The sequence below is a fragment of the Tupaia chinensis genome, unplaced genomic scaffold, assembly GCF_000334495.1.
Source record: "Tupaia chinensis unplaced genomic scaffold, TupChi_1.0 Scaffold147282_1, whole genome shotgun sequence".
Taxonomy (NCBI): Eukaryota; Metazoa; Chordata; class Mammalia; order Scandentia; family Tupaiidae; genus Tupaia; species Tupaia belangeri.
In genome coordinates this window covers 3,040,215-3,055,340 of record NW_006207133.1, presented here as the reverse complement: position 1 = coordinate 3,055,340, position 15,126 = coordinate 3,040,215, and the positions used below count along the sequence as shown (strand labels likewise).

At 39.1% G+C, this 15,126-nt stretch overlaps 1 protein-coding gene across 12 annotated transcripts in view; it reads left to right on the top strand.

The window, feature by feature from the left end:
• Positions 1-15,126, top strand: part of CUNH2orf76 (chromosome unknown C2orf76 homolog) — a 70,511-nt gene that overhangs the window by 34,374 nt on the left and 21,011 nt on the right. For all 12 annotated transcript variants that reach the window (XM_006169549.3, XM_006169556.3, XM_006169548.3 and 9 more), the window contains 2 exons: positions 3,382-3,526; positions 15,012-15,062. In XM_006169549.3, coding sequence (XP_006169611.1) covers positions 3,394-3,526; positions 15,012-15,062 — 184 coding nt within the window. In that variant the 5' untranslated portion in view covers positions 3,382-3,393. The remainder of the gene's footprint in view (positions 1-3,381; positions 3,527-15,011; positions 15,063-15,126) is intronic.

The following is a 15,126-nucleotide window of genomic DNA, read 5'->3' as shown; positions in this document are numbered from 1 at the left end:
GTTAGTATGTTTTAAATTTTAACTTCGTAGATATTTGTTGGCCTGCTATTATTTGGTAGATTCTAGGAACATATTTTCTGGGAAGCATTGTTAATCCAACTTAATAAGACATAGTATAGTAATTAACATTGGAACTACCAAAAGACTGGGAAGATTACAAGGTAAATACTTATAATCTGTGAGAAGGTTATAAAGTGAAGTCTGTTTCCAGGTAACAGGATTATAAAGTAAATCTGTTTTCAGATCCTTTAGAACAAATAATTTAATTATAAACAGTATGATAATTTAAATCATAAACTATTTTTATTTATCGAAACAGCCGAAACCTTTGCTTTACATATATAATGTGCTGTATATTTTCTCTAAAGTAGTAAAATAGTTGTATAAGCATTCTAAGATCCAGAGACTTTCCAGGCCAAATTAATGTGGCTTATCTGTATTATGACATATTTCAGATATACCATAAAAGGTGTAAAGAATTTTACGCTCTCCATATACCTAATATCCTGCTTAAGACATATAATATTGCTTGTATAATATTTTTGAAACTCTTGTGGACTCTTCCCAAAATATACAATTCTTTTTCTGCCTGAGATAAGTTAACTGCATCTTTTACAACTTTGTGTAAATAACAGTATACTCTGATCTTTCTGCAACTTGCTTTTTTTTTTACACAGCATAACTTTCTTTTAAAGAATTATTTATCTAATTTTATTTATTATTATTTAAAAATTTTGCTATAGCGCACGTGTGCTCAACGATAGAGAGAAGGGGGAAGAGGGAAAGTGAGAAGGCAAGCCTCCAGGTTTGGGCCTTGGACTGTGGTTGACCATGTGGGAATTCAGCGCCTTAGCCACCATGCCACCTGCTGCCCCTCATAACCTTTCTGAGCTTCTCCCTGTAAATGTGTGTAGCCCTCATCTGTTTTTACTGCCGTTCACACCTGCTCCCCTGTGTGCTGTCGTTCCCTTGGCCATTCTCCCGTTGGTGGTTTGGTGGGTGAGTGGTTCCAGTTTTGCTATTGTTAAAGGAAAAACTTGAGGCAGTTTAATTTAGTGGAGTTTAACTGAGCAAAAGGAAACACAATTCCAATTGGGGACCCTGGAACGGCTTTCAGGAGACTCTGGGTGGCCTCGTGGTTGTGCAATATTTAAGTTCCAGTGGGAGAAAGTAACATATGTTGGAACACAAAAGTGACATGCAAAAAATGGAAGTGGGGGAAAGAGATAGAGAAATAATTGGACTGTTTACAGCTTGAAGTTTGTCTGAATTAATATAGTTTAAAGGACAGGATGTCTGTGATTGAAGCGTAGCTGCTGTGATTGGCTGTGACTTAGCAGCTTTACCAAGGAAGCAGTTTTCCAAGTGAGGTTGCAGTTCGCTTACAGAAGCAAAAGCAGGAATATGGAGGCCTTCTCTGGCCAATATATTTTAACATTATTAATGTTCTTTTGCAGTTGTCCTTGTGGTTATCTTGAGAGATACCCAAGGGTATCTACTGTCTTAGTTCATTTTTTTTTTTAATAATAACAGAAAATTCCTGAAACTGGGTGATTTTTAAAAATAGAGGTTTATTCATCTTATGATTTGGAAGGCCTAGGCCCAGGGGTCATGCCCAGTGGGGGTCTCACAGTGTCCTGAGGCAGCTCACTCAAGTGTAAGGGCAGAGCAGAGCAGCTGTCTGTGAGTATCTCAGTTCTGGTCTCCTTCCTCTCCTGCAGCCCACCAGAACTCAGTCATGGGGACCCCACCATGATCACTTAATCACTCCCAAGGCCTCACCTTTCAACACCATGGAGATACTAAGTTTCCTTGTAATACCTTTACACCTGTACAACCAAATCTCAACACATGCATTTTCAGGGAATACATACTCTAGTGTTCACTATCCGTGAATGAAATTGCTGCATCAGAAGATATGTGTGTCTTCATCTTTACTAAGTATTGCCAATCTGTTTCCAAAAGCAGTACTCACTGGGTACCTACCTTCTCTAATTCTCATTGTTCCACGCACTTGCCAATACACTAGGTATTGTCAGACTTTAATTTGTTATTTTTGACTGGTCCTGATTACTAGTGAGATTGAACATCTTTTCTTAATGTATTAGTGTTATAGGTGTTTTTTCCTAATATTTACTCTTATTGTATGTGGTGGTTGAAAGTTTCCTACAAAATTGAAAGCAACAGGAAACATCTACCGCTAGATAGAACTACACCCTACTTTTATCTTGAAAACATTGGTGACTTTGCAGATTATTTTTGGAGGACATAATTTGGTAGCATGTTAGAAAGCGTGGGCTTAAGTTGACACTTGAATCCTGGCTCCAGTATTTACCAGCCTTTTGTCCTGGAGAAATCTTTGTAATCGCTCTGAGTCTCGCTCCTCATTTTTAAAATGGGCATAACACCTCAGAGCTTGGTGAGAGCAGTAAATGGAAGAACTGTTAACACCTGAGAGGTAGGACGGGTATATGGTTCTAGGATGAAATACTCAGACTCACCTTCAGTAATGCGGAAGCTGGACAACACTGTGGCAGCATTTGTGAGATTGCAATGCTCTCTGTTTTTAGTTGACTCTAATATATATAAGGGTCCTCAAAAATGAATAGAAAATGCATATTTTAGAAAAAACTATGAATGGATTTAAAAATTTTTGTTTTAAGATAAACTCATAATTTTTAAAAAGTTTATTTTTTTATATGTGAGGGAAGCAAGGAGAGGGAGAGACAGCATGCTCGCAGGGTCCTGACTCCACGATCCACGCCCAGCCTGGATCCACCCCCAGCCATGATATATCCAGTTCTGCATCATGGGTACACATATGCCTGGTCTCCCTAACAAGGTCTCTGGACTCGAACTGGGAACATTTCCATGAGAGAAAGGTTTTCCTTTCCACCCAGTGTTTTACCATTGTACTGCCATCTGGCCCCTAAACTTGTACGTTAATTCCATTTTTCTACGAACTTTTTGAAGGTCCTACATATAATTACTTTCATCTCAGGGCCAATTGAGACCCCGTTGGCATATAAAATGCAAAGCAGCCTTGTGTCCGCCGCATCTCTGTGTACGTGTGTACTGCCCGCCTCATCCAGGATGCACATAGACCCTTATGCTGCTTCTCTTCATTTTGTGCTCTGTTTTCTGGAAGTCAGCACATCTTGAAGAAAGCTGCCCAGGACCTCAGTGGCTAGGTAGACGTAACCATGGGACCTCTGTGAGTGCCCTTGGAACCTGGCTTTCATTTGGGAATTCTGTCAGTCTGCTATACCATGCAATGTGGCACAGAAAGGTTGGATGTCAGATGGTAGAAATTCAGGTTGGTCACTTGTAGATGACTGTGAGTTGTTGTCATTTAGCCTCTCCTCATGTCTCTTGTCACAGGAATTTCACCACATGGCCGCTGAAGGAGTGACCATTACTGTTCGCCTCATTCGTTCATTTGAGCATCGCAATTTCAAGCCTGTAGTATATCATGGAGTTAATTTGGACCAAACTGTAAAGGAATTTTTAGTATTCCTAAAACAAGGTATGATGTTATAGTCATTGTGCTTTATTAGTATTTTGAAAAAAATAATTGACCCTGTCATTAGTAATAATCTCTTAAAGGTAAAAAGTTCTTAGAAAACTATTGTATTACTCTAGTTTCTAAGCCAGGCTAGCTCCTGGTCTGGGTCTTGGCATGAGCACAGTGCTTTCCCCACGGGCCCCTGTTTTATAATGTGTGCTCCCTCATCAGGGATTGTTATCACTATGATTGTTTTTAATTAAACAAGAAATACAAGATCTAGATTAGTTGGGTTTCTCACCTCTGTCTTTAATTATTTTTATTACAGTACGCATAAGTTCTTAGAGTTGATTAACCAGGGAATGTAGTGTAGCTAATAGTATGACCCAGCTGATTTTACAGGGGGCTTCCTGGGGGAGCATGACAGGAATGCGGCAGAGGTCTGTAGAGCCAGGAAATCAGAAGAGCTGGTTGTTCATCTCACTGTGCTCACAGAGACAGTGTGGTGACTAACAATGGTAGTTTATAATATTGAACTTAAAGTAGGCAGGAAATCAGTCTTCTTCTTCTTTTTAATAAAGTTTATTTATTGTATTTATGATAGACAGAGGGCCAGCTAGTGGAGTAATAGTAAAGGTGGCTGGATCCCACATGGCCAACTGCATGCATCCAGTCCTGGACCTGGCAGCTTAAAGAATATGCTGGGAGTGTGTGTGTATGTATACTTGCCCAAAATTCTGGAGGGAGAAATGAAGGAGAAGGGATTGCAGTGTGACTATTCCCTGTGGGGGTGCTTTCTCATTTTTTCTCTCTCTGTCTCTACAGCAAGCACACATGCCCTCTGGCAAATTTAAAAAAATCTAAAAAATTATATATATATATATATATATGTGTGTGTGTGTGTGTGTGTATGTGTCCTATCTCTCACTATTCATACAGAAACTCAAAATGAATTAAAAACTGAAATATAAAGCCCCAAAATATAAAACTATTTGTAGAAAATGCAGCAGAAACACTTTAAAATACTAGAACAAGCATAGCTTTCTTTTTTTGTGTGTGTGTGTGTAGAGGTGTTCTTTTTTTTTTTTTTTTATTTGCTATAGGGCGCGTGCGCTTGCCAGATAGACAGCGAGAGACAGAGAGATAGAAAGCGAGCACACACCCCCCAGGGGGGATGGCCACGTGGCAATCCCTTCTCCTCTCGGGATCATGGGCACACACACACACACACACCCGGCGTGAGTTTAAGCCACTGGGTCCGGGACTCGAACTGTGGTCGACTATGTGGGAGTCCAGCAACATAGCCATTACGCTAACTGCTGTTCCCAATAGACATAGTGTTCTTAAATAAGACCTCTAAGGCACAGACAACACCACCAAAAATAGTTGAGTGGGATTATATCAAGGCAAAACACTTCTGGACAGCAAAGGAAATGATAAGCAGTGTAATGAGACAACCCACAGAATAGGAGAAAATACTTGCATATTGTATTTCAGAAAAAGGATTCGTAACCAGACTATTTAAGGACCTCCAAAAGCTCACCCATGTGTGTGTGTGGGGGAGACTAATAATAATTCAATGAAAAAGGGCAGTTTATCTGAACAGACAACCCTCAAAGGAAGACATGAAAAAATGATCAGCATCTCTTGACATACAGGAAAAGCACATCAAAACCACAATGAAGAATCTTCTAACCCCAGTCAGAATAACAATCATTAAAACACACATACACATACACACATGAATAACAAATACTGGTGAGGTTGCAGACAAAAGGGAATCCTCTTTTACTGTTGGTAGGAATGTAAGTTAGTGCAATCCCTTTGGAAAACAGTATGAAGTTTTCTTAAAAATCTAAAAATAGAACTTCCATATAACCAAATGTTTCTACTCTTGGACATTTACTCCAAGTACAGTAAATCACTCAGTTGGAGAGACATTTGTACATTTGTGTTTATTACAGAATTATTCACAATGATGGAGACATGAAATAAACATAAATGCCCAACAGTCAATGAATGGGTTAAGAAAATGTGGCACTGGGACCAGCGGATGGCATAATGGCTATGTTTCTAGACTCCCACATAGTCGACCATGGTTAAAGTTCCAGACCCAATGGCTTGAAACTCATGCCAGGCATGTGTACATACATGCCCAAAATCCCAAGAGGAAAATGGAGGAGAGGGACTGCGGCTGATTTCTTACTTTCTGTCTTTCTCTGTCTCTCCAGCAATAACCAGACTATTTAAGGACCTCCAAAAGCTCACCCATGTGTGTGTGTGGGGGAGACTAATAATAATTCAATGAAAAAGGGCAGTTTATCTGAACAGACAACCCTCAAAGGAAGACATGAAAAAATGATCAGCATCTCTTGACATACAGGAAAAGCACATCAAAACCACAATGAAGAATCTTCTAACCCCAGTCAGAATAACAATCATTAAAACACACATACACATACACACATGAATAACAAATACTGGTGAGGTTGCAGACAAAAGGGAATCCTCTTTTACTGTTGGTAGGAATGTAAGTTAGTGCAATCCCTTTGGAAAACAGTATGAAGTTTTCTTAAAAATCTAAAAATAGAACTTCCATATAACCAAATGTTTCTACTCTTGGACATTTACTCCAAGTACAGTAAATCACTCAGTTGGAGAGACATTTGTACATTTGTGTTTATTACAGAATTATTCACAATGATGGAGACATGAAATAAACATAAATGCCCAACAATCAGTGAATGGGTTAAGAAAATGTGGCACTGGGACCAGCGGATGGCATAATGGTTATGTTTCTAGACTCCCACATAGTCGACCATGGTTAAAGTTCCAGACCCAATGGCTTGAAACTCATGCCAGGCATGTGTACATACATGCCCAAAATCCCAAGAGGAAAATGGAGGAGAGGGACTGCGGTTGATTTCTTACTTTCTGTCTTTCTCTGTCTCTCCAGCAAGTGCATGTGTTCTATAGCAAAAATCTCTCTATAAAAAGAAGAAAAAAAAGGAAAGAAAATATAGCACATATACACAATGGAATATACTTAATAACAAGAAACAACAGAATCCTTCATTCGATGCAAAGTGTACAAACCTAGAAGATATAATGCTACATAAAACAAGCCAGGCTATGAAAGACAAATATTGTATGTCTCTACTTAACATATACTGAATTTTCACACTCTGTGGCAGAAGCTGAAGGACTAGATGGCACTGAAGTAGAGAATAATGGAAGATACCAGAAGCCACATGGGTAGAGGATTTTGGGGGAAAATTACAAGAATGCCTGTAAACAAGAGAAATAGGTTATGGAATGGTGTACCATACCAAAGTAAAACATGTCAATTATTCAATATATATCTTGCTCCCAAAAATACTAGTAGCATTATTATTTAATGTGCACAACATAATGTAAAGTTCACTGTTGAAGATGTTTGTAACTGATTTGATAATTACACACTGTGCATGGTGTGAAAAACCATGCTGAAACCCATGACACACATATAAATAAATTTTAAAACAGAAAGAATGATTATTTAAAAACAAAGCAAAAAACTTGTACTTCATTTCCATTAAAAAAAAAAAGAGTGGTTCATAAAACTTTTTACTGTAGATCCCTCTGGCGCCATCTCTAGACTGAAGAGAATCTACAGTTGTCTTCATTGGTTAGCCTTTGTTCTTCAGATAGATGAGGAGAGGCAGATATCTTTGTCTTTGTAAATCAGTGTCCTGCCTTTAGGCAAGTAGCGGGAGGGCAGAGAACTTCCCTGCCTCTGCTTCTTGATTGCCTTTAGTGCAAAACAGTCCTTATGCCAATGAAGCATACGTTGGGGTGGTATAGTCTGGTTTCTCACAGTGTCAATTACACAGTGTTCTGCTTTTATATATCCAAGTTTTGAAATAAAAAACAAATCCGTACATTATTATTTTTAGATCTTCATGTGTGTTATGGATTGTAATGTTAGTGTTGATATAGCACGTGCAGTGATCTTCTTGGAACACCTCAGAATTGGTTCACTTGAAGTCCCTGAGGATAAGCTGTAATTTTCAAACTGCTACAGTGGCAGGAGTCCACTTTTCTTTTCTGTGTTCTTTTCTTCCCACGTAGCAGAGGATGCCCAACTGGCAAGTAGTATAGGGTCACAGCCAGATAACCAGGCCTGCCTACTCAAGTCTTATGCCTGCCTTGGTAACAGCTTAACCAACTTCCAATTTACATGTAGGTAACTGTGTTCCACTGTCTAAAAAGGGAACTTTTTTAAAATCTTCTTATTTATTTATTTTACATTTTTTCACAGACATTTACTTTACATATCAAAATTTTTTTTTTTTTTGCTCATAAAAGTAGAACTTAAGAGTGGCTCGTGGCTACTTGTAGGATGGGACTAGGAAAGAGAGGGGGATAATAGAAAGTTTAACTATATCCACATTGCTTTTTGTACTTAAGTTTTACAAGTTTATCCATTTAGTTATTCCATGAGCAAGAGAGACAAAGAGCACCCCAAACAGAGTCCTATCATCACAGTGTACCTCCAGCTCTGGATTACGGGCATGCAGGCCCAGCATACTGCAGGAGGTCTCTGTGTATGAACCCAGCGCTTTCCAACGTGGGTCACACTTGCAGAGTGTTGGATTTTACTATTGCACCATTTTCCAGCCTCTCATATTGCTTTATTTAATAATAATAAAGGATTTGAAGCAGTTATGAGAATATGTTAATGTTTGTTAAATTTGGTTGGTGAGTTAAATGAAATTTTCATTCTCCATACTCTTCTGTAGTTTAGATGATTTCATAATTAGAGTAAAAATCTTTCTAATGTAGCTTAACCTTAGAACCTTACTCTCGAACCTGGTAGACCACCTTATCAGGTTAGAGTGTTGGTACATCGTTTTGAGTGACATTAGGTCTTTGGTATTCTCTGTCCATATGGTTTAGTCATTGAGTTAGTTACCTTCATTTCTTTCCCCTTTAGGTGTTTGTGCTTTCCTAAAAGTCTTCGATTTTAAATCTATCATTTGGTTGGTGAGTTAAATGAAATTTTCATTCTCCATACTCTTCTGTAGTTTAGATGATTTCATAATTAGAGTTTTTAACATGAGGTAAGGAATTATTTTATTGACCGTGATAGCTTAATACATTTTCAGACTTGAATGTCTTTTGTATCTAAACAGTTTTTTTTTACCATAGGGTGGGCGCCACCACGCCCTCTAAACAAGTTTTTTAAACATTTCAGAACCCTTCGTGGCATCCCAGTTGTCAACAGCATATTTATTAAGTTGCCTTATTTTTCTAATAATTTATTTTTCTGTTTAAGATTTTTATGGAAACCTAAATATAAAGTTAGTGATTACATTCTTGTGAACTTTGCCTTCCAATAATAAAAGATTAAATCAGTGTTTTCCACATTCTACAATCTTAAATTCTTCTGTAAAAGCTTTATTAGGTTCCAAAGTTATGTTCAAAGGTGAGAAAACAAAATGAAAGGAAAATTTAACATAAGGATGTAAATAATTTCTAAAATATAGTAATACCATAGTTTGAATGTGTTTCTGCACAAGTCATGTATTGAATTGTGCTGAGTTATAATAGGATTAGGAGGGTAGAAACTTAATCAGACTGTGGCATTAAGAGGTGGGAGCTTTGGGAGGTGATTAGGATTAAGGCTATCAGGGTGGTACACTTACAGTTCAATCTTTGTAGCTTAATAAGGAGACAGACACTAAGAAAGAGACACAGACACAGATATGCTTATTCATGCTCTGCTCAAGCTTTTATTATGTAATACCCTGCTCTACCTTGGGACTCTGGGGAGCCCCCCACCAGCAGGAAGGCTTTTACCAGCCTCCTCTACCTTGGACCTTCAAAGTCATGAGCTAAATAAATCTCTAGTCTTATCAATTACCTTGACTTAGATATTTTTATTATTAGCAATAAAACAGACTAAAACAAAATCACTACCTGAGAAATGGGGTGTTTCTAATACTGAATATCTGAAAATATGGAAGTAGTTTCGTGAATTGGTTATGGTCAGAAGTTGAAAGAGATTGGAGGAATGGTATAGAAAATATAGATTCTGGTGAACACTTAAAAAATGGGAAGAATTAGGAAAGTATGGAATTCTTTAGAAATTAGTCAAGCAACTGTGATCAGACTGTTGATAGGACTGTGATCAGGAGAGTCCATTTTGAGGCCATATGAGAAGGAGGAATATCTTACAGGATATTGGAGAGAAGGCTGACTTTGTTACACAGTTGCAAAGAACTTGGCTGCATTCTAGCCATGTCCTAGGGTTTTGTGAGAAATGACAAATTAAAGAGTGATGACTATCTTGCAAATGAAATTTCTAAGCAAAATATAAAAGGAGCTTTGTGGTTACTTTATACTACTTTCAGTAAAATGAACAATAGGATGATTTAAAGACAGAATTGATAATGAAAAAGGAAGCAGAGCAGAAAGATTTGAAAAATTCACAATCTAGTAATGCAAAGCATGAAAAAGTATATTTGGAAGAAAACTAGAAGTGTAGCCAAGTGACTAGTTGTTAAAGAAATTAACACTAATAGAAGAGATATAGGTGCTGTCAACTCAATGATATAAAGATCTCAAGGACATTTCAGAGCTCTTCAGGGCTGCCCCTTAAATAATGGGCCAAGAAGCCTAGGAGAGCCAAATGTTTTCAGGATATGAACCGAGGATGGGCTTGCTGTCCTGAACTGCATCAGGACTCTACTCTGTGCATCCCAGAACAGTGGTCATTACCTCCAAGTGCAACTACACCAGCTCTTAAGGCTGCTTCTCTGCCTGCTACTCTGGAACATGGAAGTGGCAGAGGTTGGTGGCATGCATGTGGTGGTAATTCTACATGCTCACAGAATGCAAGAGCTATGGAAACAAGAGCCATTGCAGAAGGTGACTGCCTTAGTTCCCACTCATTTTGATGCAGCAGAACAGGAGTTAGGAGGGCTAGATTCTAGACCTATCTATGACCCCTGGGGTTGACTTCTCACCTTCTTTGGGATTCAGTGTTCCTGCCAGATGAAAGGCTGAAATGATAGTTATTCATTCATAAATATATTTGAGCATATACCATGTTCTAGGCACTTTTCTGGCTACTGACAGCATGATGAAGACAATAAACTGTGGTTTTTGCCTTCATGGAACGAGTATTTATTAACCAGTATTAATGAGTATTTATGTACTAGATACTATCCTTGGTTTTGAGAAGACAGCCCCTAACTTCTTAATCATAAGAAATTTATGAATTAGTAGAGAACAGAGATAAAAATTGATAAACAGACAAATCTCAAATTGTCAAAAATGTTATGAAGCAAACAGTATCAGAGGAGACACCCTCCTTTATGCAAGGTTGTCAGAAGAGTCCTCTTTGTGGAGGTGGCACTTGAGCTGAGATCTAAAGGAAGACAGAGAAAAAGTACTATCATTTGTTCTAGACCTTGTCTCTTCTCCCAGGCATCTATATTGAACAGAAGGCTGATTTAATTTTTTTTCAGGTGTAGACATCTGCAAATGATAATAGCTCCATGGAGTCATCTGCTCTTCACCTCATTCCTTCAGGAGTTTTTATTTTCTAATTTAGAAAATGTAAATGGTAATATATGAATTTAATTCTCCTTTCTTTTTTGTTTTTTTTTTTTGAGAGGTTTTTGCTATAGGGCGCGTGCGCTTGCCAGAAAGACAGAGAGAGACATAGAGACAGCGAGAAATCACCCCCCAGGGGGGATGGCCACACCATAATTCCTTCTCCTCCATTCTCCTCTTGGGATCTTGGGCACACACACACACACACACGCATGCACGCACCCAGTGTGAGTTTAAGCTACCAGGTCCGGGACTCGAACCGCTGTCGACTACATGGGAGTCCAGCCACATAGCCATTACGCTAACTGCTGGTCCCTAATTCTCCTTTCTGATATATAATGAATTCTTTTTTTTTTAAAGAATCATTTTATTTAACCTTATTTATTTATTTTTAAAATTTGGTCAGAGAATGACAGAGTGAGAGAGAAAGAGAGGGAGAGAAAGTGAGAAAGCAAGCCACCAGGTCTGGAACTCAAACCATGGTGGGCCATGTGGGAGTCCAGCACCCTTAACCATTGCACCACTTGCCGGCCCCATGTATAATGAATTCTTCGAAGTCCATGATTCATAACTAGATGAGGGACCAGAAATAAGTGTGTGTATTTCCTGGTAATTCTAAGCCAGAGGCTTGGCAAATCTTGCCTCTAGAGAGGTTCCCTTGGCCTATCGTGTTTTAAAAGTTGGTACATTTCACTGAAAGCTCAGACTTCAGTGTTTCTGTTGAAATCTTTAAGTGTGGCCATATCACAGTTTTACAGTAAGTCAAAGCCCCTGTTGATGGGGTGCAGCTCTTAGGTCTCACAGCTCCTCCTGTCTAACCTGCTCCATTCACCTAGTGTTACCTATCTGGCCTTAGGTGAATTTGTTTGACTAAAAAAATCTCAGGAGGTTTTTGTGTTGTGTTTAAATATGTGTGCCTGGGAAAAACCTACTTTGGAATGATCCAGTATACTGGGCTACGTGACTCTGATGTGTAACTAGTGGGGAGAAGCACACTGATCAGACCATAGTACTGGGTGGAAATTTGCCCTTGGTACAGAAATCATTACTAGAGCAACATGCTCTTAAGAGCAGGGAATTCCCTGGTAACTGCCGATTTATCCTGTTCCTAGAATACCTTTTGTAAGTAGTTTAAATGTTTCTAACATAAATGAATAACACAGTCTAATTTTATATATTTTTGACTCTAAAAGGTAAAAGTACTTATAAAACACATTTCCCAATTCAAATGTATGGAGATTTAGGGAGGTTTTTATTTTATTTTTCAGAGGGCGCATGTGCTCACTGGAGAAAGAGAAGAGGGTGAAAGTGAGAAAGCATCTCCCATGGTGGGTGATCATGCCACAACCCCATCTCTATTTCTTTCTCTTTCTGGGCAGGCATATACACATGCCCTGCATGGGATTTTTTTTTTTTGGGGGGTGATGCCCTGCATGGGATTTTTTTTTTTTGGGGTGGTTGGTCACGTGCGCTCACTAGAAAGACAGAGAGACACAGATAGATAGAAAGCGAGAAATCACCCCCTCCAGGGGTGATGACCACGTTGCAATCCCTTCTCCTCCATTCTCCTCTCGGGATCTTGGGTATGCACGCACACGTGCCCAGTGTGAGTTTAAGCCACTGGGTCCGGGACTCGAACCATAGTTGACTACATGGTCCAGCAACATAGCCATTACGCCAACTGCTGGTCCCAATGCCTGGCATGTTTTTTAAGCTACTGAGTCTGGGACTTGAACTATGCAGTTGGGTATGTTGGATCTAGCTGCCTTAACCACCACACCACCGGCTGGCCCTGCTTTTCTTAATAGACAACATGTTCATGTGGCTTTAGGATAAAAATGTAGAAAGAAGGGCCAGCAGATGGCATAATGGTTACATCCCTGGACTCCCGTGTAGTTGACCATAGTTCAGGTACTGGACCCCATGACTTAAACCTCATGTTGGATGCGTGTAAGTACATTCCCAAAATCACAAGAACAGAATGGAGGAGAAGGGATTGTGGCGTGGTCATCCTCCCTGGGGTGTGGTTTCCTGCTTTCTGTCTCTCTGTCTCTCCAGTGCGCACACATGCCTATAGCACAAAAAATCTCGCATACATGCCTATAGCAAAAAAATCTCTCTTTAAAAAAATGTAAAAAGGGACCAGCAGTTAGTGTAATGGCCATGTCTCTGGACTTCCACGTAGTCGACTCTGGTTCGAGTCCCGGACCCAGTGGCTTAAACTCACCCTGGGCACGTGTGCGTGCGTGCCCAAGATCCCAAGAGGACAACAGAGGAGAAGGGATTGCGGCGTGGCCATCCTCCCTGGGGGGTGATTTCTCACTTTCTGTCTCTCTGTCTCTCTCTGTCTTTCTGGTGAGCGCACGTGCCCTATAGCAAAAACCTCTCCAAAAAAAAAAAAAATGTAAAAAGAAATGCAGTGAAAGTCTGTCTACTCTTTCTGTGCACCATGCCTCTCGCCCCATTCAAGTACAAGCAAATATAAACATGTATTCTCATCCTGCTTCCTTTTTACTCAAAAGGGGGCTTACAAAAAATAGTGGTTTTTTAAACAACTCTTTTCTGTGGGACTTTTTTCTTTCTTTTTAAAATTTTATTCATTTATTTCATAAAGGGGAGGGGTAGCCCTGGACAGGACCTCACTACACCACAATCCTCCCTGGAGCCTTCTAGCCAACCAGGAAGGAACCATGTTCAGCTCAACCTGGGATCCAAACTTGGGGCCTTTCCTTATGGCTCTGTTACCCTGCAGTGGTACCTACTGCCTGAGAAACTACAGTTGGGCCTAGCAATCACATATATTGAAGATCTTGCCATATTTGTAGAAAGCTGTTTTTTTTTAAATGGTTGAAAAATACCATTACTCATTGTTTGGGCATGTTATAATTTATTTAACCTATGCTGCATGGAAGGACATTTAGATTTCTCTGAGCATTTGCTACTGTGCACAGTGCTGTAGTTAGTATCCTTGTGTACATGTTATCTCACACATACATGTGTATATGCAAAAGTAGGTCTTTATGGTCAATTCCTAGAATGGAATGGGTAGGTCAAGGAGTATATGCATATGTCATTTTAGTATGTATTACCAAATTTCCCTCTTTGGGGTTTGTCCCGTCAGATGTTGTTAATTAAAATCAACACTGGTGTTGGAATATGTATTTTTAATCTTTAAAAATGTATTCATGGTAAAGTACTTGCTTGTGCATGTGGGACTGAATGGGAAAGAGGAACACTCCACAGGATCTGGTCACACTGCAGTCCCCTTCCTGCAGCCATACAGCCTGCCAGATCCTGGGCACTTGCACACATGCCTAGCATGTTTCAAAAAAACTGTGCTGGAGATTCAAATCACCCTCACCGTATGGGATCAGGCTTTTGTGCCATGGAGCGGGCCTTGGAATATGTTTGTAGAAGTATATTTACTCTATGCTTTTTTTTCTTTACTGAATTAGAGGAGTTATTTTATAGGTTATCTGAATTTTGATAAGAGGAATGAGATTGCTCTTGATCATTGGTTCTCACTACAGCCAAAGACTCTTGAGTTCTCAGATTCATATGCCAAACCAACATTAACCATGTAGGAAATGAAAATGTCTCACATATTTATATTATATATTACAGATGTATATAGATAGTGTTGTATTTAACAGAATACCAAAACTTTCAATAGTGTTACTGAATTCTTTGTTCAGCTAATAGCAGCTCAGTCAACATCTTACCAATGTTTCCATTATTCTGGATGACACTTGGGAGTTTGATGGTATGGTAGCTATATTTTGTGTCTATCAGTTTTTCCAAAGTAACTGAGTCTGTACATCTAGGAGAATAGAACCAAAGACTATGCATACATTTAGACTGTTCATTTGAATATTTTGTAATCAAAGTTATCTTTCTCTTATAGATGTTCCTTTAAGGACCAGCTTGCCACCACCATTCAGAAATTATAAATATGGTAAGAAATTTTAAAAATTCTTTATACACACACACACACACACACACACACACACACATATATA